This window comes from Ambystoma mexicanum, chromosome 3p, assembly GCF_040938575.1.
Source record: "Ambystoma mexicanum isolate Mex_15411 chromosome 3p, UKY_AmexF1_1, whole genome shotgun sequence".
NCBI classification, from domain to species: Eukaryota; Metazoa; Chordata; class Amphibia; order Caudata; family Ambystomatidae; genus Ambystoma; species Ambystoma mexicanum.
Window position 1 is genome coordinate 529,317,321 of NC_090925.1, and position 25,334 is coordinate 529,342,654.

The 25,334-nt window shown below is 47.2% G+C and overlaps 1 protein-coding gene across 2 annotated transcripts in view; it reads right to left on the reverse strand.

The window, feature by feature from the left end:
- Nucleotides 1-240: 240 nt before the first annotated feature.
- Nucleotides 241-25,334, reverse strand: part of LOC138580589 (protein-glutamine gamma-glutamyltransferase E-like) — a 106,229-nt gene continuing 81,135 nt past the window's right edge. For both annotated transcript variants that reach the window (XM_069651248.1, XM_069651247.1), the window contains exons 10-13: nt 11,551-11,877; nt 9,346-9,503; nt 3,188-3,321; nt 241-571 (exon numbers count right to left, since the gene is read on the reverse strand). In XM_069651248.1, coding sequence (XP_069507349.1) covers nt 421-571; nt 3,188-3,321; nt 9,346-9,503; nt 11,551-11,877 — 770 coding nt within the window. In that variant the 3' untranslated portion in view covers nt 241-420. The remainder of the gene's footprint in view (nt 572-3,187; nt 3,322-9,345; nt 9,504-11,550; nt 11,878-25,334) is intronic.

Below are 25,334 nucleotides of genomic sequence, written 5' to 3' on the forward strand. Positions count from 1 at the left end.
CTGAATGATGCCGGTGCATCCGACGTCCCATTCCCATTCAGGCCTATGGGGCTGGATGAGGAGTCCCTCATTACCGGCACCCACAAATGGGCAATTACCGGGTCCGCCTCGTAATGAGGCCCAATGTCTGTGGTAATCATTTTTATTGTTTGTAGACCAAATAGAGGCTTCAGCCTTAACCCGGTCTCCAGTACCAGGAAATTGAACGGATTATGTTAAGGAAAGGACACAAGCCACTGGTCATGCTGCAAATCAGGCACAATTTAATTTAGATATGATATGCAGGCAATAATCAAGAAGGGATTTAATAAACCATCATCTCAAAACACAACCTAATTTTCCCCCAACCACAACATAGAACGGAATGATTATATCGTACAGTGCTGGGGTCCTCCTTGCTGGAATATTTCTCTCGTGCAGTTATGAAGCCTCCGCCACCTTGATGCTCTCGTATCCTCTGAGGATCAAAAACTTGTTACACTTGATGATGACCTGGAGCTGCTTGCCTCCATTCTTGTAAGGGGTAATATCCAGTGGGACAGTTTTAGTTTCTTTGGGCTTCATGGACAACCTGAAAGATAGAAGTAACAAATCCCACATTTAGCAAAACTGTTCCGAATCCTATGTCGCAATAAAATGCTGCTTGGCTAAAAGCTACTGAAATAACTTTGCAGGGAACTGCAGCCTTTGTCCAAATGACATCAGTCGGACTGCCCAATCTCCATCCTAACATTTAAGAAGAACTGGAAGACCCCTCTCTTAAGAGAACATGTTTCTAATCCCTGATAGATTTGCTATACCCTACTTCTGCCCCACCTCAATATCCCCCTCGATACCACTCTGCTCGCGGTTCCCATTCCAGTAACTTCAGCTACCCCGGCAACTTACCCCTAGCAACCAGACTGCTCCAGTGCTTCCCCTCAAGGTTTCGCATTATAATTCTGATAAATACATACACACATAGGGACCGTGCCCTGTTTGACCCATAAGGTTCATGTGCGTTAATTATAGATGTAGGGGGTGCAAAGATTATGCATTCCTTTGGGGAAAAGGTGTGTTCTGGGACCGGGTAGACCAAGAATAGGAAACCAGTCATTATAATGCTTCATCAATCAATTTATGAACTATTACCTTAAATATAGTGCATCACTATTCAGGAAGTAGCAAGGGGAGAATATTGAATCAGAGTTAAGGAGATGGAAGGAAATGCACAACACAGCAGTGGCCATTAAAAGGAGTCTTGGAGAATATATTTGGACCACAGAATGGGAGCAGAAAATGGAAGGAGAAAGGAACACAAACACGTTTCTTGCAGAAGAACCGAAGAGCGGAAGAAGCAGATACAATAAGAACAATGGCATGTAAGAAGCATAGAGCAAAATTAGTGGGAGAATGGAAGGTTAGTTCAGAGGCAACGTGCTCACCTTGGAAACAAGACAACACAGAGCAACATAGGTTCGATCCCCAGTCCGCGCTTAGAAACCTCTGGGTATTAAGCGTCTTAAATATAACCTATAATATCATATCAAGGTCAGTGGAAAAAGACTCGATGCATGTGAAACAAGCATTGGCAAATGCCATCAGTTTTGGGTAGGCATAGAATAGGCATTTGCCAGGTACTGTCATAAGGGTATAATACCCGGCCATAGGATGACAACTGCTTGATAATTGGGTGATTACCAGTGCATGTGATTGCAGTGCCTCACAACAGCCTATTTAATACCCATTCACAGTCCGCAACTGTTGGCTTTGTCAATGCTTGTTTTTAATAGGACGTCGGTGCAAGGAACATAAATCAAGCAGCTGAAGGCACACTTTGTTAAGCTAATTTTATTACCCCAGTATCACATTTCTAACTACAATCAAGCCATAAACTCTCAGCAGACTGCTGAGAACTATTACTGGCAGGCAGGGGTGTTGCTAGGTTTGGAAAAGATCAGGGTCTAAGCTAATGTCGGGATGGTGGGACTCGGGGCTAGCTATAGCCTTTTGATTGTAGCCCCTGAGCTTCTATCCGGGGCTAAAACCAAAAGACCCGGGGCTATAGGCCCCTCAGACCCTCCCAGCAACGCCTCTGCTGGCAGGCCAACATCTGATGTTACTGCTTGATAGAGCTAGCTCACATGGATCTCAGGAGGATGCGTTTTGGGAGTGAAAGACAGATAGAGGGTGTTAATGGCCATAGGGATTGGAACAGTCGTGGGCAGTCAATGGATGGGTCAATAACCAAACAACACACATATGCCTGTGTCCTTCCTCACATGCCATCTCTCTCCTAGCTTTACTCAAATGCAATCGTTTTGGTTTATAGGTCACCATAGCCAAACCTAGACAACTGAAGGAAAGGCTGGTAAAATAGAAGAAGAGGAAACCGGGGATACATACATTAATGGAATATAATGTGCATATTGATTTGCATAACACAGGAATGCATGTGTAGAGCAATTGCATAGCAGAAGAAATTAGGAGAAGATCATGACATAGGGAGTATTAGGAAAAAGGTTTAGAATGGATAAAACGAGAGCTTTGTGAGTAGTAGCAATTAAAAACTAGGATACGGGAGGGAGAGGAAACAAACGGTCGCACAATGCAGCACAGAACATGAGTTTCACAGAACGTGTCAAGCAAAGGAAGGATGGGCAAAGCATAGGCAAGAAGGCCCAAGGCACCAGACAAGCAGCGCAAAGGAGCCTGGGTACATGGGTTTCAAAAGCACCGCCTAAAAGGAGGAATACAAAAGAGGCACGTAAGTCAAAAGAGGCAACCAATTAGAAAAATCAGACAATTAGCTCAGCCCAAAGCTCAGCACGGTGTATACCGAGATGAAGCTGCCAACAGAACACCACTCCTCTCACTATCCTACTCCCTCTTCACCCTGCTAACCCATCCCGCCTTATCCCTTGCAGATCCGCCTGAGGGCTATAGTGAGGTTGACGGGAACAAGAAGCAGACCGGAAGTGAAACAAGTACACACATGCGCTGAGCGTGAATGCTTGGAGGCGCAATCGTAGCTGAAAGATCTACACAGACTGGATTCCCACAGCATTGGGGCAGGTGTACATCGGAGCAGGCACGCCCCACTGTCATGCTGAGACATGCGTGTCATGTAGGGAATACACGAATGCAATCCATCAAGCACTGCCATTGTTTGGGAGCACCCACACCAGAGCGCATCCTGGCAACTTACATTTGCACCATCTCTGACGCAATCAAGCCGCTGCCCTCGGCGTGCAGCTCACAGCTCTTCAGCTCCTCAGGGAGGGGATTCGAAAACGTGACCTCCACCGTCACCGTCTCATTCACCACCACCGGGCCATCAACCTGTGGAGAGAAGGAAGAGGGAGGAGGCAAAATGAGTCTGCTAGACATTCGGCCGAAATTAAATTCTGAATCACTTAGCTGCAATTGTCTACTACTGTTATTTACTTTTAAAATATGCCTTTTAATCTAGAGTATTGCGACTGGAGCACCCTGCTCGCTGCTGAAAAACGTAGTGCTACGAAGATTATTTAGACACTGATCTGCTGCTTGCTCCAACTCTGGTATACACACCTGCTTTAAATACGACAGCAAGCACGTTGCATGTTATACTTGAGCATTCATCATGTATTGCATTGTGTTTAAATCTCTATATGTAAAAGTCAAAATGTGTTTGTGGCGGGATTTGTGGTGAAACTTTGTTCCTTATACAATTCCAGACCTTGTCACCAATCTGCACCACATTTTGCATCGTTACCTCTTAGGACCCTCTGGACATTTAGACAGCCCACCCCTTTCCTCAGATTTCCGCACCTTCACACATGAGGCGGTTGCATGAAATCGGTGAAACATCGAGGTGGTCGTAGAAGGACGGGTCCCGACACGAGGAACAAAACTCGAGATCAGGCCCTAGGATGCACGGTTTCCAAGATATTTGCACTGCAATGCACCACAACAAACTGCACCACGCCGGGGTAAGGAGACAGGTGGGGAGAGAGCACAGAAGTCCCAGTATTCAGCAGCACCCCATCTCTTGCCTGTCCCCCAACGTCTTCTCACACGCACCCATTCTCAGTGCAGTTTACTTCAGTGTGCAAAGGACATCAAGAGATAAGCAAATCGGAACAGTGACCTACAGGATCAGAGTTATCATGTCTGTCCCATTCAGAGAACGGGTACTTCTGCTATTAACGTATATTTTTAATTGCAATTTACCCCACGCGCTTCAGTTTTAACATGACATTCAACATGCGTTACATAAATCATTGTTTCGGGGTTGTGCCTTTTTTCAAGGTAATCACTCATCTCCTGCAAAGTAAAGCAGGATTTATGTCCAAATACATACGTTAGAAAGGACGCTATGGGCAAGTTGAATGCAAAGCCGCACAATATGTGGATTGAGGGGTGGGGGTCTTATAAAATCAATGCATTGATTTAATATGCATCTCAATTACGGAGACCAGAAGTGCAATATCATTCTTTTAAGGTGCTTTTCCCTTTGGGGTGGGAACTGGCATTTCACTACACAAACTCGGCTATCACCAGTGTGCAATAATGAAAAAGACATGCCTTGTTATTTAAAAGGAAGAAATCCTGAGCTGACCGTCTTGGGAGTGTTGCTAAGAGTCCGTGAGCCCCTCCATGCAAAGCGAGCACTGTTTCCCTCTAATATGCAATTGTTACACATTCGTAAACATACTACGTGGTAGCCACAATGAGCTCTGGCCTCCCAATTTCATACATTGCACACCCCTGTAAATTGCTAGACTAAAAGCTAACAAAATAAAAAAACTCGTAAGTATACTAATACCCAAGACCGCATCGTGATTGTCCATTGCTGTTACAAGGAGCCAACGGGGAAATATTGGAAAAGCCCTCCCTTTGTCATAACTGTAGGTGGGCCAGGCATCTGTTTCAGGGGTCTGCAACCCAGGGCTTGCCAGATGTTTTGGACTACGACTCCCATGATCCCTCACCAGTGACTATGCTGGCTTGGTATGATAGAAATTGCAGTCCAAAACATTTGGGTAGATGAAGGTGGCAGATATATGATCTATAGAATCCCCTCCGGGATCTTCACTGCATGGGTGCATAGCTCTGCAAGTAAGTGCATGCCTCTAGCATAGGGCCAGGCTGCATGTCACGTGTTTGAATCCTGCGGCAGACAACCTCAGCCATTCCACATTTTGTGTTCCTTCTTCTCTGCATGGGTGCATAGCTCAGCAAGTAAGTGCGTGCCTCTAGCGTGGGGCCAGGCTGCATCTCACGTGTTTGCATCCTGCGGCAGACAATCTCAGCCTTTCCACATTCTGTGTTCCTTCTTCACTGCCTGGGTGCATAGCTCAGCAAGTTAGTGCGTGCCTCTAGGGTGGGGCCAGGCTGCATCTCATGTGTTTGAATCGTGCGGCAGACAACCTCAGCCATTCCACATTCTGTGTTCCTTCTTCACTGCATGGGTGCATAGCTCAGCAAGTAAGTGCGTGCCTCTAGCATAGGGCTAGGCTGCATCTCACGTGTTTGAATCCTGCGGCAGACAACCTCAGCCTTTCCACATTCTGTGTTCCTTCTTCACTGCATCGGTGCATAGCTCAACCGTGGGGCCAGGCTGCATCTCACACGTGTGAATCCTGCGGCAGACAACCTCAGCCATTCCACATTCTGTGTTCCTTCTTCACTGCATGGGTGCATAGCTCAGAAAGTAGGTGCGTGCCTCTAGCGTGGGGCCAGGCTGAATCTCACGTGTTTGCATCCTGCGGCAGACAACCTCAGCGATTCCAGATGCTGTGTTCCTTCTTCACTGCATGGGTGCATAGCTCAGCAAGTAAGTGCATGCCTCTAGCATAGGGCTAGGTTGCATCTCACGTGTTTGATTCCTGCGGCAGACAACCTCAGCCTTTCCACATTCTCTGTTCCTTCTTCACTGCATGGGTGCATAGCTCAGCAGGTAAGTGCATGCCTCTAGCGTGGCGCCAGGCTGCATCTCACGTGTTTGAATCCTGCGGCAGACAACCTCAGCCTTTCCACATTCTGTGTTCCTTCTTCACTGCATCGGTGCATAGCTCAACCGTGGGGCCAGGCTGCATCTCACACGTGTGAATCCTGAGGCAGACAACCTCAGCCATTCCACATTCTCTGTTCCTTCTTCACTGCACGGGTGCATAGCTCAGGAAGTAAGTGCATGCCTCTATCATAGGGCTAGGTTGCATCTCACGTGTTTGAATCCTGCGGCAAACAACCTCAGCCTTTCCACATTCTGTGTTCCTTCTTCACTGCATGGGTGCATAGCTCAGCAAGTAAGTGCGTGCCTCTAGGGTGGAGCCAGGCTGCATCTCACGTGTGTGAATCTTGCGGCAGACAGCCTCGCCCTTTACACCTGCTGTTTTCCATAAGGTGTGTACTATTAATGTGTGCAATAATAATTATACCTGTCATTACAGTGCTTACAAGCTGAAGGTGTCCAACATGAAAAGCTAAGAGTATAAATGATTATTATTTGGTAGGCTGCAATATAACGCTGGGTCAGGATGTAATGTTTTATCTGATCACAGACAGCCAGGAGATCAGAATGTCGTCTAGCATTTGCACACACAGTTCTTGGTGGATGTTATGTCACCTGACGTTTTCGGAGGATAGCTCAGCGGCAACGTGCTCGCCTTGAAAGTAAAACGACGCAGCGAAACGCAGCTTCGATCCCCGGCTCCGCGCTTAGATACCCAAGGGTATTAAGCGAGCTGTAAATAACCTGTTGTATTAAGCGAGCTGTAAATAACCTGTTGTATTGTATCACAGCGCTCACAGATCCACCTTCGATGTGCGAGGTATGACAACATCGCTGAGGACTTAACCTTTTCGAGGAGGAAGCTGCTTTAAGGTCTGAGTCGCCTCTGCTTTTTGAGCAGCCACAGGGATCTTTTACTTGAGCACCTGAAGAAAGAAGCACGTCCCCCAATGCACAAAGATGGTGGCTGTGCAGGCGTGCAGAATATGCGCTAGCCAGCCCCCTCGCATACATCAGTGTCAGATGCGAGCTTCCGACACTGCAATTACAAGCTCCAAGAATGCACTAACACATATGCATCCCTCCCGAGGGATCGACATGCTAGTGAGACAGCAGTGGCCATACTGCTGCGGGTTCACTTCCACAGACACACATGCATGACAGGGGCAGTAAGAGTGTCATTCTTTGCACAGCACCCTTTGCCTCTTTCAAACAGGTGTGTGGTTTTCTTTTGCAAGATGATATTAATAGGGACATTTTTGAATGTTTCTAACCTTGTAAAGCGGCCTGTTTTAAAATGTTACAATATTAATTTCTAAGTATTACTTCTAGTATATATTGCAGTCATGATAGGAAAGTTACACTTGTCTTAGCAAAGCATAGCATCGAAACTTACAATAACCATATACAGTATTTGTTGATAAAAGGTCATCATTTCAATTACGACAGAGTGATATACTGCCACTGTTCTATTTCAAAATAGCCCCCTGGGAATGAGGGAGGGGACAAATATAAGCAATGAGGGTGCTTGACTGCTTTGCATAAAATCAAAGAATATTTATAAAAATACCCACAGATTTTCATATTTGACAAATATGTCTGTGTAACACAATTGTATGCTTGAAACACTAACTGCATAATGCACACTGGACTTGGTGCATCATTTTATTTTTGACAACACTCACTTTAACAATAACATGCAGAATCATATAGTCCTTTGGGAAGCTTAAAGTTTTGCAGGTGAGGATAAAATGATTGTAATCTCCGTCACTTAAATGGGGCGCTTGGGTTGTGTTGCTTCCTGTTTCCAGATAATATTAGAATAGAAGGGGCTGGGTCTCAGTGTGAGCACGCTCAGTCCCCAATAAACACTATCCCTGCAGTAGTCAGCCGGCTGCTATGGGCACTATCCTGCCCCCTCGTCTTGCTGAAAGGCTTACAAGTGGGTGGCGCGGGGCACACAGAAGCCTGCTGCATTCCAGCCTCTCTCTCTTTCATCCTCCACCAATGACCGCAAAGATCAGGAAGTGGGCAGGACATGGGAGGCAAAAAGGGGCACTGCTCAAGATTCTTTTCTCTAGTGAGCATTTCTGTTCAGTGGCCTCTATTTGTGCAATGATTTATTTTTCATTTTTTACTGTGGAACGTGTAGTATGCGATCGCTGGACATGGCAAGGGAGAAGTGGACAGGGCTGCGCTACAAGGCAGCCTTATGGGAAGGCCTCAGGGATCCAGACGGCCATGGTGTTGATATCGACCAGCGACCAACATGGGGGAAAGATGGCAGGGGTCTGGGCAGAGTGTGTTATTGAGCTGGTAAAACCCGGAGCGGATGGAGGAATCAACGCATGGACTGGAAGGCTAGGCTGGGAGGATATGGAGGGGTGGATATGCTGGGACTCAGCAAGTGGATTGGGTGGACAGATGAATGTTGGTGGGAAGCAGAGTGTCTGAGGTTCGTCGCCAAGGGGACCACAGATCCTCCATGGAATCAGTGCAATGGTCAGAACCGGGAAGAATGGGGTGACTGGCTGACGCGGCTTGATCAGCAAGGACCGGAATCAATCAGATGGTGGATCAATGGGGGAGTTTTAAATGAAGGGCATTCCATTGCAGTTGGGTCAGTAGGAGGTGTGGGTGACCAGCTTCTGGAGGGGGTAGTGCCCGAGCAGTGATGGCATTTGGAATAAGGGCGTGCCAGAGACTGAGGTGCTGCATGATAGATGGGTAGGCAGAAAGAAAGGAGAAGGGCTGGAGATGTTTGAGGTCCCCAGAGAGGTTGGGGTGCTGAGATAATTCCATGGGGGCACTTTGGCTGACTTGGATATTGCCGGGCATTCTTGGCAGAAGAGGTGTCACAGTGTTGCGGTCGCTTGAGATCAGCTTTTTTCATGTTCTTCCGCAAGGAAAAACTCTTTTACTTGTCGTTTCTATCTCTGGAAAGTTGGCAAGTTGTTGTCCATTGTTGGGTTAAGTATAGTGGGTGGCCTACTAAAGATGATGGGATTTCCCTTGCGATTTTGGAGACAGATGGGGCTTCTTAAGCATCCTCTTGTCCATCCGCCATCTTGTTGGCTGCCATGTGATGTGAGTACTAGAATATGTACGATCAATCAGTACCTGACAAATTACGCTGGTACCAGGACATATGATGACAGTAACTGGCACATGGTTTGAGTACCCGGAATATGGCGCCAGTGATTTCGCAATGCCTATACAAAATCCGGTCAGTGCCGGTTTGCTTTCTCAGTTGTCTATTTTCACTTTCATTCCATTCTGCAGGTCAGGTTACCAACATCCTGCTCTAAAAACTATGCACCTTTTACCAGCCCTGGCTGTGTGCAATGTGAGGGTGCAAACTTCCATACCTTGAATTTGATGGAGGGGCTCCTCAGGGTTATGTTCTGAGTAGTCAACACTCTAGCCCCTTGCCCGGGCTGGCACAGAGCAGTCACTTCAATGACATTATCATCTGTTAGTGGGACTTTGTACTGTGCATATAGGATCTTAAGAGATATATCCTTTTCTGCAAAAAGAAAACAATAGTACATTTTACGTATATGAAATCACTAAGAGTATGGCAGTAGTGGTGCAACAGGTAGTGTTTTGAAATACCATCTTTTTTTACCGCTCCACTAGGTTTACAGCTTCAGAACCCTCACCTAGTAGAACTAGCCATGGTGGCCATGGTTGCAGTGTTACTGCAGCCCTATGGAGCCTCCTGGAGCCTACCTGATGATGTTGTGAAGGTGCGCAGGTATACTATTCCATGTAAAGCCACTGATGGCTGAGAAACCATTCCACAATCCCTTGTGTGATCATTAAACACCTAAAGCATTCACGTCCATGCCTCAAGTTTCTTAGGTTTAACCCCTAAACTGTTCAATGCGTTTTAGACAGTGCTAAATGCAATTAGCACCCGGAGTGGGGGGCACAGCCAATCAGGTCCTGCACATCGCGGGCTGAAGCGGGTGATCTCAGCCCACGTTCCATAGCACCTGCATGCTGCGGCCCTCGCCGTGAGCTGCCATCTTCTACCTACTCTTTCCCTTTTTTTTTAAACTTGCCCCAGCCCCACTTACCTGATTGTGGCGCTGGGCCTATAACTCGGGCTGCCGGGCGGTTATCCCCCATTTCAGCCACGTGTACGGGGGGCTAATGCTACATTACCAATATGTAGCCACAACCAGTATCTTCTGTTCTTAGCCCTGGGAATATAGTGAAGGAGTTTGAGGGTCTAAGAAGCACTTCATCGCTTCTTACGACAATTAAAAACTTAGAGGAGCCATTCTTTTTTTCATGCACACCTGCGCTATTGATTACACTGACACTAATTGCTATGAAGGTAATCATGCAATCCCTTTTACCTATCTCAGTATCCCAACGCATGACCACACAGGTAACCCTCCCATATCATGGATCCAAGAATCTACTTGGGTTCTTCCTTATCCCCCTACCACACAGCTCATTGCAACATATGCCTAAGGCAGGCCACAAGACCGATTTACTTCTGGCAAGTTCACTTTTGTGATAGAGGACTACAAAAGCACAGCATGGGTGTGCAATTGCCAGTGATTGTGGCTACTTCTGCTTTTTGAATTCATCTCTTTTTTGCTTGTTTGTATTAAGCGGGATTGGGAATGCTGAGATAGGTGTCCCTTCCATTCCGTACCTGGGAACCAAGTTTGACCTCACTAATGAGACCTAACATGACAACAAACATGTCTGCATTTCTGTGTGTTCCTGTGCAGAGGACACATACACAGGCCAGGCTGCTCCCGTTGATGAAAGGGCAAATACTGACTTTCATATAAAGGGCCCCCGTTTATAATGGGAACAAAGGGACTAAAAAGTGATGGAGTTGACTAGGCCCAGATTAATTTCCCGGTATCCAGTGATAAAGTCGCAGAGATTATCCCGCGGTAAAAAATGGCAATTTCTTTTTTTTTTAATGCACTTATTTTACACATATATGTGGGGGGGGTGTAATGGTAAGTATTGATTTCAGGCCAGTATTGGGGGGCTGCGAGGGGTCTCCCCACGAATATATATGTGACACAAGTAAAACAAATAATTAAACAAATTGCTGCATTTTTTACCGCAGAATTTATTATGGCGAATTTACTACATGGAACCAATTTCCGGTGGTTCTGGTTAATTCAAACATTACCTTCCTTCATTGTTTTCTGTATTTTCACATGGACATGAACTCCTGCAGTAGCTCATCTACATCAAACTTCCAGGCACATTTTAGAATTTACATTGAATACACACAGACCCTTGTAAAGCAGCACACCAGGCCTTAAACAAACCTTTGCTCCCGTTGCAATACAAATCCTGCCAAATGAATGCAACTTTTCACCCTTACCCAGCACCTGTGAAAGAACTTTGAAGCAAGTAGAAATTGACTTAACCTCTCAAATAAAAATGATTGCCTCTCTCGTGCAGATGGTTGAGAAGAAATGGCCGTCCCTGGCCAATTCTTGCTCACCAGTATTCATGCACATACACAGAGTATTACAATGGGAGAAGGGGCGTCTGACTGCTTGCACCCAGAACTGTTGGGAACCTACCTTCCTTTGGACCCAAAGTGATGGAATGCAGGCCGCTCAGAAATGACGTCATCTCTCTGCGGGTGTAGCTGGAGCAGGATGCATCAATATGAACCTTCACCGCCTTTGTTGCCGATGTGTTGTTTGTGATCATCAAGACCAGGCTGATGTCCTGGCCAATAACAGGTGCAACAAACTTCTGGAATTTGATGGTGATCTCAGACTCTGGCTGTATTTCTGGGGCTGGTGCAGCTGCCCTGCTGGCATCTGCTGCTGCAAACGGTTTGAAGACCGGTCCGAAAAGCTTTTCCGTAGCTCTGGCATACGCAAGTCTCTCCTCTGTAGAGCCTGGTGGAAAGATATAGATACATTACTCTTCGAAGGCATGTTCCTGTCAAGAGTCCATGAGCACTGCATCGCTCAGTCCATGCAACATCTTATAGTTTTCTACAGCAGGCTCGGAAGAATCCTACCATTACCCAGCTGAAGGTTTTTCCCTATTAAATGGCCCAAAGCAAAACCAAAAGGTGATGGACGTTTTAGAACGAATCTTTTTTTAAAACATTTTTTTTAAACACTATTTATAATTTCCACAAAATATATTACAACCATGCATTGATTCCGATGAATGAATGATTACAGTAAAAATACAAAAAGAAAACAAAACACAGGCAACAACAAAGCAAAGCAAAGGACCAACATATCAATTTGAAATCACATATAAATACCAAGCTTAGATTCACTAAAGTATCATCGAGCAATACAGATCAACAAGAGAACAAGACAAATCAGGACAAAGGACAATACATAAAACACACTCCCCCATCCCAACCCCCCTTACTTAAAAGAAAAAATAAAGCCATTAATCTCATACTATGACATAAAATCATCCACTCCCATAAAAATCATTGAAGGGTCCCCACATTTCTTCATATACTGGAACTTTTTGCTGCCTAGAAAATAAGCATTTCTCATACCCTTGAAAGAATCTTCATATCACACAACCAACCCTCCACAAAAGGTTTCTTCCTCGTTTTCCAGACCCTTATCACCTGTTTGACAGCTACAAGTAAGCATTTGTTAATCCAATTTCTAGTCACATAAGCAATACTGCGCCCACATCTTGGAGATAACAGAAGTACAGACAACGGGTTCCGCGGAAAAGTAATAGTCCAAATCGCATCAACCCTGTCCAACACCTCAGAACTAATCTTAACCACAGGCACAGCAATGGGCAAACCTCCAGACAAGCCACTACAGAAGGGGAAAGACCACATGCAAATCAGGCGTGGCCCCACACAAAAAGGGGCAGTACATGCTGAACTGCTAGGTGACATCCCTTTGCACGAGACCACAAGCATCCCCAAACATGTCATGTTTCCGCCTCGTTTGGCGTCATCAGTGAGGAGCAGCATGGGTCTTTAGGCCCAGAAGGCTCGGGACCCACGTCGGGGCATACCCGTCCCACTTAGGGTGACATACACAAAATTAAAAGGTTATAAGATGGGGCCAATATACATAGAATGGGCTTAGAATTTAAGTGGCAAAACACTGCTTTCCTCATTCTCTGCAGCTCCCTGCATATAAGTCCCTAATGCATTGATGGGACTTTTTAACTGCTCGCCATTCATGTGTAGGTTTTGGGTGAGTTCCCAAGATTCACAAATGAACTGTGTTAATCAACACATGCGGCTGGAGGGCTGGAGTCTGCCTACTACGTTTGAAGTGAGAAGCCTTAAAGGGCCAGTCAAACCAAGTGCTGTTATTACATTTAGACAGGGTTAGAAATGTAAAAATGTAACAGCAAAAAAATGAAATGCTCAAGAATGGAATCATTTTATAAGATCAGTGCAGACAGAGGACTAGTTGTTCCACTAGCAACACTGCACTGTCCACAGCTTCTGGCCTGCGACATTGGAGACTAAGGGCCCGATTTATGGAAGTTTTGCATGGTTCAAAGTGACTTTGCACTGCTGAAAAGTGACTTTGTACTGCCAACACGAACCCTGATTCATGGAACTGTGCAAAGTGTATTTTTGCAGTGTAAAGTCAGGGCGCAAGCCTCCTCAAGAGCTGAAACTGAAAGTAGGTGGTGTAAATATGCTACTTCGCATTCTTATGCCATCACAGGGACTATGCAGTGGAACAAGGTTGACAATTACGCATCTACAAAGACACACCATAGAGGCCTGTGTAATTGGATTAAACTTAGATACAGTTCTTATAACGCGCATACCTCTCATTCCATCTGATACAAATATGCCTTTCAAATTCAAAAGAAGACAGTTTCCTATATGTTTAGCCTTTTCAGTGACAATTAATAATTCACAGGGGCCTACGCCCCCTTCCTGGAAGCGATTAGTGGTATTTTCAATATTTATCAGGGGGGCGTGGCTAGGCGGCCATGGCGTAAGACGCGCTTCTGACCGCCTCCTGCCGATCCGAAATGATCCTTGAGTGCATAGGCACCTTCATCCTGAACATTCGCTACCAGAGACAGAACAGAGTCAGTGGGAACGATAGCTGCATCGAATGATAGCACTCCGCTCAAAATTCATCAAGTATTAGAGTAGCTACCAAGGAAATTGCACTGGCGGCGGAAGACGGGGCTCAGAATCAAAGATGGCGGCCGTGCAAGCTCGCTGAACAAAGGAATGGAAGGACTGTGCACCTTGAGAGGAAGCGTCCCTGGTCGGCCAGGACAGCGGCCCAGATGACAACATGAAGAGCCCGAGCTGTGCTGCTGCAGTACCTAGAGGAGTGGACGCCTCAGTTGCTGATACAGGCATCCAGTGAAGACGGGAGTGCATGTGCGTTCCACTGACCTAGTGGTGCACAAGCGCTTTGCGGACCTGACGCAGTAGATACTGGACACTCCCGAGGGGCCCTGAAGGCAGTTGTACATAAGGCGGCAGCATCCACCTGGGACTGGAGGGCAGCAGGGGCCAACAGTGGGCCCCCAATATACGGCTAGCCCGTCGGCTGGCCAATGAGATTTCTGATCCTTTCTGATCTACGGCATCATGGCCAGGGGCCAGTAGACCTCGCTTAAAACCGGGGGAATGCCAGACAGCAGGACGGCATCCAAACTTCTCAAATCCAAGGTGAAGCAGCCTACAATGGAGGACTTCACCAAGACCCCGCAACAGGCAGAGGGGGCGAGACCTAAGGACAAGATTCCACCTGCAGACATCACCCCCACACACGTCGATCGGCAGATCCTGGAAGCAATTCAAGACCTTAAGGCAACGTGGGAAAGCAAGCTGGAGGCAGCCACTGCCGAACGTAAAGCAGCGCTGGAGTTCAAAATCAGTGCATTGCAAGAGGAGGTCAACTTGCTTAGATTGGACGTGCAGAAAATGGCGGAACGCTCAGATGAGCTGGAGAAAAAAATTACCATAAACACGACTGCCCGGACCTCTCACGCTTCGGAGATCCACATCCTGAAGCAGCAGGTGATCAACCTGGAGAACAGAGCAGAGGAGGCCGAAGGGCACGCTCGAAGGAACAACGTGCGCATAGTGGGCCTCCCCAAGGGGGAAGAAGGCCCTAACCCGACGGACTACGTCGAAAACATGTTGTTGCAGGAGATAGGAGCTGGGATCTTCACGCAAGGCTTCACTGTGGCGCGAGCACACAGAGCGCTCACGAGGAAACCCTCCCCTGGCATCCCCCAGAGGCCGATCATCGCCAAGATTTTGAACTATCAGGACAGGGAGAAGAAACTGGAATATTTCAGGAAGGGGGGCACCATACAAAGGGCTTCTGTGACCATCTCGGAATATCCTGACTATACAGTTCAAGTGCAGCGGCAGGGGCTGAACCATGGGACAGTGAAGAGGAGATTGTGAACGGCAGGGATGCGATACATGTTGATGTACCCAGCTAAGCTGAAAGTGATCCACAAAGCCAAAACTTTGTTTTTTGAGAGTCCGGAGGATGCAATGGAATGGTTGGATGGCCAAAATTGCCCAGAGAGTGCGGACGGCTGGAAGAAGGACGATGCGGACAAGTGAGGCCCGTTTACGGGACCGAGGTGCTGTACATACTGTGACTCTGGGACTTGATTATAATACAGTGTAGAGATGTGTTGACCCTCAGGGGCGTCAAATTTTATTGTAATATGGAGGATGCCCAATGTACCACAGTAACTAACAGGAGACAAGTAGGAAGCACTCTTAAACCCAACAGTTAGGACATTAGTTAGGTCACCAAATATTGGTACACCCTGCTGGGTTCCTGACCTCGACATTTCGAGGTGGGACCAAATGCACGGGAGCCTGAGATCCAGGGATGGAGCTGGGCATTAGTTTGGGTGTGGTTGAGGGGCGGGAGGGAAGAGGAAGTGTGCTGTGGGGAATAGTTGAGTGGGGGGAGTGGGGCAGGCTAGTTGAAGAGCCCAAGTGGGGGGAAGGAGGGGAACGAGCCCAATTTCATGCTGGCCGGGACTGGGACGTGACCCGGGGAGAAGGGAGGCGGTACATACTTCGCACGGCTATGGATAGTCTCCGGATTGTAACTTGGAATGTAAGAGGTCTCAACAGCTACCTGAAAAGGAATTAAGTAATGATGTACCTGAGAAGGCTGAAAGTCGATATAGCATTACTACAGGACAAATTAGAGTTAGTCAAGAGGAAGTGGAGGGGAACCACCACAGGAGCTACATACTCAGCATATGCAACGGGGGTGGTCACGTGGGTAGCACCTCATGTACCATTCCAACTACTTCAGTCCACGCCAGACCCAGAAGGGAGAATGTTAGTGGTGTGAGGGATGTTGGAGAATAGGGAGGTCAGCATCGTGAACACATACGCTCCCAATCAAGATACAGCGGCCTATTACAGGGCCTTATATGATAAAATTAGCCCCCTAATGGGCAGCGCTACCATCTGGGAGGCGACTTCAACTGTACAATGGACCCCAGGATGGACAGGTCTGATAAGAAACTTGAGAGACCCACCCCAGCGTCGAAGGCACTAATGGCCCTCCTGCGGGATTTTGATTTGGATGACATATCGAGGCTGCTGCACCTGGTGGACAGGCAGTACTCGCACTATTCGGCTCCCCAGAACTTATATACTAGACTGGACTACATGTTCTTGTCCTCGGGAATAGCCGGGGAGATGACGGGTTCGGAGTGTAAGGCCAGAGTGCTTTTGGACCACTCCCCCTTGGTGGTGGAGTGGATGCATTGGCCCCCCAGGGCGAGAATCCCGATGTGGAAACTCAGAGCTGAGGCTTTGCAGGACTCGGGATTCTGAGAAGACCTAAGGGAGGCCATTACCGAATTCTTTGACTTCAACACTGGCAGTGTGCAGTCAGAAGGTACACTATGGGAAGCGTTCAAAGTGGTAGTATGGGGCGTGGCCATATCCAAGTCTAGAGGGCTCCAAGGGGGTATAGAGCGGGAGCTACAGGAGACAGAGAGGAAGCTCGAAGAAATAATGCAGTTGGGGGTACCTCACAGGAAGATACGGCGAGGATGGCCCTACTCCAGGAGGTTAGCAGCGTGCTCTGGGACAGGCTCTGCAAGTTAAACTATAAAAAGTACATCGAGAGGCAACACGCAGAGGGAGATAAACCTGGCAGGCTGCTGGCGTGGCTATATAAGAACGGAACGCCTCGCTCAGTGATCAGGGAGATAAAGGATGAAGATGGCCAGACCTGGGATACCCAAGAAGGAGTCAATGAGGGATTTCTTAGATTCTACAAGCGCTTATATGAGGACACGGGGAAGGAGACGGGGCAAGAGACTCAGGAAACCCTGGAGGACATAGGACTACCCAAGCTTAGTGACCAGGAGCGGGAGGACCTAGACGCCCCAATCACTCTTGAAGCACTAGAGATGGTGGTACCGCACCTACCTACGTGTAAGGCCCCAGGGTCAGATGGGCTCCCGAGTGAATTTTACAAGAGATACAAGCAGGAGGTGCTTCCCCCGCTGCTCGCCATGTTAAACGAGGCGTATGAACAAGGGAGGCTGCCGGAATCCCTCTGGGAGGCGGTAATAATCCCACTCTTGAAACCAGGCAAACCAAGCTCGGACTGCGGATCCTACCGACCCTTGTCCATGCTCAACCAAGATAGCAAGATCCAAATTGCCATGTTAGCAAACAGACTTAAACGCGTCATAGGGAAACTGGTCCACACCGATCAAACAGGGTACATGCCGGGTAGGAATATAACGGACAATCACAGGAGACTCCACCACATAATTGAGCAAACAGAAAAGGACCCGGGCGAAATGGCGATAGTCTCGTTGGATTCCATAAAGGCATTCGACTTGGTGAGGTGGCCGTGGCTTCTGGCAGCGCTGAGGGAATATGGCATGGGGCCAGGGTACCTGAGGTGGGTAAGAATGATGTACAGCTCCCCAATCGCCAGGGTTAAAACCGGCGCCATGATCTCGGACAAATGGCAGCTTAGCAGGGGCACGAGACAGGGCTGCCCCTGGTCACCGATGTTGTACATCCTCACTCTGGAACCACTGGCAATCTGTCTCAGACAACAGTATGGGGAGATTGGCATCCCCACAAAGGGAGGGACGCACCTCACTTCGCTGTATGCGGACGACATCCTGTTATACCTGCGCTTCCCAGAGGAAAACTTGCAATTCGTCCTGGAGGTGATGGAACATTATGCCACCCTTTCGGGCATAGCGGTGAACCCCAGGAAATCGAGCATGTTCCCCTTGGGGAGATACAGAGGGGTCCCAGTGGAACACTTGCCGGTCTTGCCAATACCCTGACAGACCAGGACTTTTAGGTATCTGGGCATCGATATATACCACTCGGTTGAGGACGAACACAAATACAACACGGAGCGGGCAGTGGCAGGCATTAAGAACAGCATGGGGTTTTGGTCTAGTCTCCCTTTGGCCATGATGGATAGGGCGGCGCTGCTCAAGATGGTGGTCCTGCCGAGACTATTGCACTTCTTTGTGAATATTCCACATATGCTCCCTAGACATTTTTTTGGGAAGCTCCACAGCCTACGTAGAGGCTTCATCTGGCACAATACCGGAAATAGGGTGGCTTTATGGAAGTTACAAAACCCGAGTGACAAAGGGGACATACATTTACCGAACTTTGAGCAATACTATCTGGCAGGACAGCTGCAGTATGTGACCAGGTGGCTTTTCGAGGAAGAGTCCGCTGAGACCAGGCTTTTGTACAAGGACCCTGCCCCTTATTACCTGAGGGAGGTGGCGTGGCTGCCAAAAACTAAGGTGCAGGGAAGGGCAAGGCTCCTAACACTGGGCTGGGAAATCTGGAACAAAACATGGCAGCTGGTGAGAATCCCAACCCCATGCTCCCCGCAGGTGCCGTTGGTAGCGGTATGCGGGGAGGACCCGTAATTGATAATAGCGATCTGTAAATATTGGGAATCAATGGGACTTGTGACCCTCGGGGATGTATGGCAAGAGGGCGAGGCACTAGACTTCAGTAGGCTAATGGAAGACACCAGGGTGTGTGTAGGCCAACATATTACCCACACTAGAGTCATTAAATGGGTGTTGGACAGATGGTCTGTGGAAGTGCCATCAGAGCAACCTGACATGGTCATCGAGACAATGTATGATATCTCAGAGGGTGGGCATGAAGTGTCGCGGATATACGAGTTACTGATGTCTAGGTTGAGTAAGGAGGTGCTGCAATTGAGACAGGCATGGGAGGAGGAGGTGGGAGAACTCCTGTTAGATGGACAATGGGACAGAGTTCAGAGGTACCCCAAGAAGGTGTCTCGCAACGCAAGACTTCAGCAGATACAGCTGTATGTCACCCATGGGACATATATGACCCCCGCTAGGATTGCCAAGTTTGGGAACCCAGTGGCGCCAAAGTGCCCACGGTGTGGGGAGGCGGAAGCAGGGCTGATATACATGTTTTGGGCATGCCCAGCGGTGGGCAGATTCTGGACAGAGGTCAGGCTATGCCTGGCGGATAAAGGGATTGCATTGGAGGTAGAATCAGTATGGGCAAGTTTGCTGGGGGCATTCGCCAGGCCGCGTAATCTGAAGCAGGTTAGTAAACTGAGGGACCTGGCCAAGAGGAGAATCGCAATGTGCTGGAAGGCCGCCCGGTGCCCCGGGATAGAGGTGTGGTGGGCGGACCTCTTAAAATGGGCAGACGCAGAATCGACAGTTTGGTACGAAGCAATCAGTAGGGGTGGGGAGGAAAAAGTGGGTCCCTGGATAGAATGGAGGCAACTGGTGACCACACTAGCAGGCACCCCCAAGGTGGGTCCCAATGAGGCCACTACGCAGGAGACGTGAGTGCAAAACGAGATACTTTGGCGGGCGGCATGGGAATAGAGGCTCGAGTTAAAGGGGAGGGGGGGAGGACCTCAATGTTTGATGTATGACTGTATCGCAGTACACTTGAATGTGCAGGTCCTCTAAGTTGTAATGTTTGGTGTGTTGATATTAAAAAATATTTTTAAAAAATTCTATATTTACGAGGGGGGACAAAAGTGACCCTATGAATTACCGACTAATATTGACATTTAAGATATGCTAGAATGACATATGTTACGCCGGGAGCAGCTAATACTGTAAAGAAAATGGCTTGGGTAATGGTTGTTTCTTGCTGGATTCGTGAGAATTTGAACAAGGTAGGACTAAAAAGTGTTTTTTACAGGAATTGGGCGGAAGGTCTTTTACACTCATGTGACTGAATAAACTGGTTGTGTCCGGTATGGACAAAGGAACGCCCAGTGAGCGTGAGTGAGGAAATGATCGGAAGGGTGCCTAAGCCCCATGGTGGGAAGAGTTCAGGTAGAGCTGGTCAGGTGATGCTGCAACCAAAAGTAGACACTAAAGAAGGACTTGACGTGAATGAAAGAATGTTTTCTGTTTGGGAAGGTGGGATATTTCTGCCGGAATGCTGAGAGAGAGATTTTTCGGATATGCCAGTTGACTAGTGACATATAAAGGGAAAATAATCTGGAGTGTGGGTAAAGTTAGAACAGTCAGTTTCTGATAAAGATAGAATGATGTGTCCTTGCAAGACAACAATAAAGCTGTCTCTGTCATCACTGGATATTGATGTGTGAGCCTGGTTTCTCCGGCAGATTCACCTGTGATGCCTAGAAAAATGGAAGTCTTGGCACTAGCGCTATTATGATAAGCAATCATTTTCTTAAAAGGGTCCTTTGTGTTGCAGGCACAAAAGTGTTTTTTTTCTGTTGCTGAATAGTGATGTGGTAGCCAGGGCACTCTGCAGGAACAACAGAATATGACAGGGCATTTGTAGAGATGTACACTTGGGTACTTCTGCATACATGATGTGATCACAAGGCCCTCAGAGGGTCAATCAGAATAAGAAAGAAGACATTCATCAGTTTGAGAGGGAGTAGGCAGATTCGTTCATGTTGCAGAAATAATGGAACCTCGTTTTTACTACAGAACCTTAAGGGTATGGTTAGATCAATCTTCAAATGAAAAATGAACAAAAAATACCTTTTTAGCTCAACATGTCATGTCTGCCTTTGGCCCTCACTCTGAATTGGCCGGTCTGGAAATAAAGTGCTAGTAACCACGTATTCCGGCACCTTTCAGGACCGGCCAGCTCCAAGTCTGCGGGTAGGAGCTCTGATCTACTGGTAGGCCTGACCTGCCGGGATATCAGGCCCCTATGGGAGTCCATGGAATGGGGAGTTACTGGCTTCTCTGCCACCCATAATATCATGGTAATACCAGGATATCGGGCAGTGGAGACACCGTAGTTTCACAGTATCCTGCCGGAATGACCAAATGTGTCTTTCTATTAGGCCTGTGTTTGTGCATGGGCATATCATTTGCTTCATGAAAGTATCTGAGTATCTAGGAGCCGTTTCACAGCAAGTGTTCTCTACTCAGGTGTGTGCAGGGTGTACTCCTGCAGATTCACGGCTGTGAAGCGATGCACTTGCAGAATGCACCGGGTGTCCTCTTAGGGAACTGAATGGCACAGATAAAAGCTCATTCCTCATTCCTGACGCTATGTGTTTCCATTTGCAGCAGTGTTTGCGATTACTTCCCTTTTCACAGGCTCCACTGTTGAAAGCAAGGAGCGACAGAACGTACAATAATGCTCTGTGGGTTGTACTACAGGCAGCATTTTCCCATCCCAAATCCAAATGGCTGTGTTTGGCATAAGAATTGGCTTGAACATTTCCACCTCCATATTGGAAAGCTAAAAAGGTAATTTGATCTATTAGGTCATTCATATGTCGTCACTGCAAATATGCTCACAGAACCAAGGTGAGTAAAGCATTGTCAGTAGACCTCGACCTATGTGGGTTTATTTGGCAAGTACATACGTATGTGTCTGGAACAGGTCTCAGACTTAGTTTTCTATGGCGGGACTGTCTGCAAATCTTTTGCACCCACATCCATCTTTTTGTACATCTTACTTTTTTATTATCTGAATCTGAGACTTGAGAGGGAGGGCTCCACAAGAGTGTGGTCATCTGCTGGTTCTTCATTGTTGATACAACCTAGTGTCAGGGTTGGTTTATCTCCCTTGCACCCCACTGTCTATCCTAAAAACCTAAAAATGTATCAAACACCCAAGGTGTGCTCCTAGTCTCTCAGGGAATAGGCCAAGGCAGTAGCCACAGACAAGCAAAGGGAAAGTGCACAATGCAATCTGCGCAGCAGTTCTTTTTTAGTTCCCCATGGTTATCACACATCTCGACCAAAGCTAAAAGAAATGTACAGAAGAGCTCGGCACCAGTTTTGCTACCTAGGCAATGCATTAGGTGCAACCAGGTTTTGCCACAATCCATTGTGTCTAAAGATTTTTGCAACAGAGTGAAATGGTTTCGTCCATTTTGCTGCCTGGGAGATAGGGCATACATCTCATAGAGATGGCTCCAACTCTAGCTATGCTTCCATTACATAACACATTCAAACAAGGAAACGCAACATAGCACATTCCACCTCTGACTTTCTACCTCCCTAATTTCTTTTCACTACTTCCCAAGTCCTTCCACTCTTGATCTACTGGGCCGTGGACCCTCTCTGATGTTGACCTACTCTCTGAAGGTATTCTCATGGAAATCCCCATAGGACTCATGTGTGACTTCAACTGTCTCACAATGTCATCCACCCACAGCTCAAACTCATCTTTCTCTTCTCTGAACACACTCTAACCACACTCCACAAACTACCCCTTCACTCCCAAGGCACTTCTCTTGAACGTGCCCTCCTCACCTTTCACTTACTGCATTACATCTCACAATCAAACCGTACCCATACAACCACTCCCTCCTTAACTTCAATATTACTGGTCCTCCTACACTCTGTCCAACACTTTGGTCCCTTAACAGTAAATCGAACCTGCCTACCTAGTTTTAGTAAGGTCCTCTCTCCAATCGCTGTGTCCTCACAAGGCCTCCTCCCTTGAATAAGCTTTCTATGTATTTTAACAGGCTCCTACTTCCCTGTTTGAGGACCGCTACCCCTCCTGAACCATCATTTCACTCTACCCCAATCCTGGACCCCTCCTTACATCTTTGCACTTATAACAAACATGCAATGACAACTTTGTAGGTGGCATACGGGCCATGCCTGCCCTCTTCTCTTTGTGTATAATAAAGCTCTTCTCAGCTTAAGTATCACCTTGGGCTCTGCTAAATCGTCCTATTTCACTGATCTTAATACAATACTTTGCTCTAACCCTCACAAACTCTACGCCATCTCAAAGTAATGCTGGTTCCCCTGTGCCTTCTAGTAATCTCCTGTACACTCACTGCCCTCTGATTATGGCTTTGCAAGTAGTCTTCATTTAAAACCTAAACATTCTGGTACCATCTAGCTGGCATCTAGCTGGCATCTAGCTGGCCTGCTCTGCTAAAGTCTGGCTGCTTTCTTCCTCCCGCACATATACCCACCATTTCTCACCTACGCTTCTACTCTCCAACATCTCCCATTGAACTCCAATCCTGACAACAACCAACCCCTATTGCACCTCTGTTGTCCCATTTATCCTGCAGACAATCTTACCTGCTTACATCTTTCCTCCCTCTTTCATCCTTCCATTACTCTTGAGACCTTTTCAGCTTGATCCAAGCTTCTGATCTACCTATCCTCAAGAACGGGCAAACTCCCAAGAATACTTCCAACTATCGACCTGTATCTCTCCTCCCTTACCATCCAAAACTCTTGCAGAAGCTTCTCTTCAATAGGATCTTGCCATAATTTGATATCAAGGACTTCCATTATCCCCTCCAGTCCAGATGCCACAGCCAGCACTCTATGTAAACAGCTCCTACCCATGCCTCTAATTTTCTGTCCTCGGCTCACATCGCAAACACTCCTCTAACCTTATTCTTTTTGACCTATCCTTAGCTTTTGATACTGTGGAACATCATCTCTTGTTCAGATTATTTCAGACATTGAAGTCCAAGATACCATTCTCTGCTGGGTCATTTTCCACCTTTCTAATTCTTCCTTCCCTATATCTTGGATTACAGACACACCTGATCCTATTGCCCTCCCTGTCAGGGAACAGCACTCTATACCGCTTCACCCTCTATACCGCTTCACTCAGGAAAATTATCTCCTCCTGAAGCTTTTCTATCACCTCTTTGTGGAAGGCACTCACATGTTATTCTCCTTCCCTTCTCTCACTCCTGGCTCCTCTACATGCATCAATGCCCCCCTCTAAGCTATTTGGTGCTGAATGGCATTTTGTGGTCCAGTGTCGTATAGTTCTTGAAGACGGAAGCCGTGTATCTCCTGGTCTCCAAAACCCCTCCTCCTTCCTGCACTTATCTCATTTTTCCTGACCTGCTCTCCTCCCTCAGAAGCCATGGAAACGCGTGGCCCTTTTAGACGTCAATCTCAATCCCCACCTCTTTATCACTTTACCACTGCTACAATATATGCTGCCAATATTAATCTGCTCAATACCTGGAACATCCACCTTCTCCGAACCTACCATTCACAAAACAATGATCATAAGTCAGCTGCTTTGGCTAAAGTGCTAGCCTCCTACTCTGCCTGAACTCTGCTCCTTCTGTCCTCTAAGAAAATTATTCAAGTTCACCACACATACCACCTAAAATCTTCCCCGGTCTTCGCCCACCTTCCATCATCATCTCCACCATATCCATGACAAGTGACTTAGTGTAACAAATCAAAAAAAATAGGTCCCTCTTACAATTTCTACTAATCGCTGCAAATCATGTCATGGGCTCCACTGCTGCAACCTGGCTTCAATTCTCCCCTTTACTCTTTCCCCTGCAACCTGCACTCTAGCAGCCCCCTTCATTTCACCACCCACTTCCTGTCTATTCTTTCACTTCCACTCCTTATATCTCCTTTACCCTCACCACTGGAACTCACTATCCCCACATATCAAAAACGTTATTACTGTTCTCTCCTTTAATTTAGCCCTGAAGCCCAATCTCCCAGGTCTGGGAGGGGCAAACTCTACATGCCAGCACATGACCCCTTATGATTGACAACCCTTTCTCTGGCACAGCTGTGTAGGGAGTGTTCTGGTCTTCATATATGTACCAATACATCCCCTGGCCATTGACTGTCTTCTCCTGCCCCTGGTCTACATATCATTTGATACCCACCACCATCCATGCTGTTGCTCATCAATGTCCTCTTCATTTTAAGGAAAAAGCTGCAGAATTGCAACTATGGTTGGTATTAGTGTAGCAAGCTGTTCTGCTCAAATCACCTTCTCTTCTACAATAATTGTCCCATATGAATGATGGCACTTTACTTGAGGACAAATATGTTCATGTTTATGCAATGAAGTAAACACATTACCCAAATCAAAGCCATTCATTGTTGTTCCACTGCA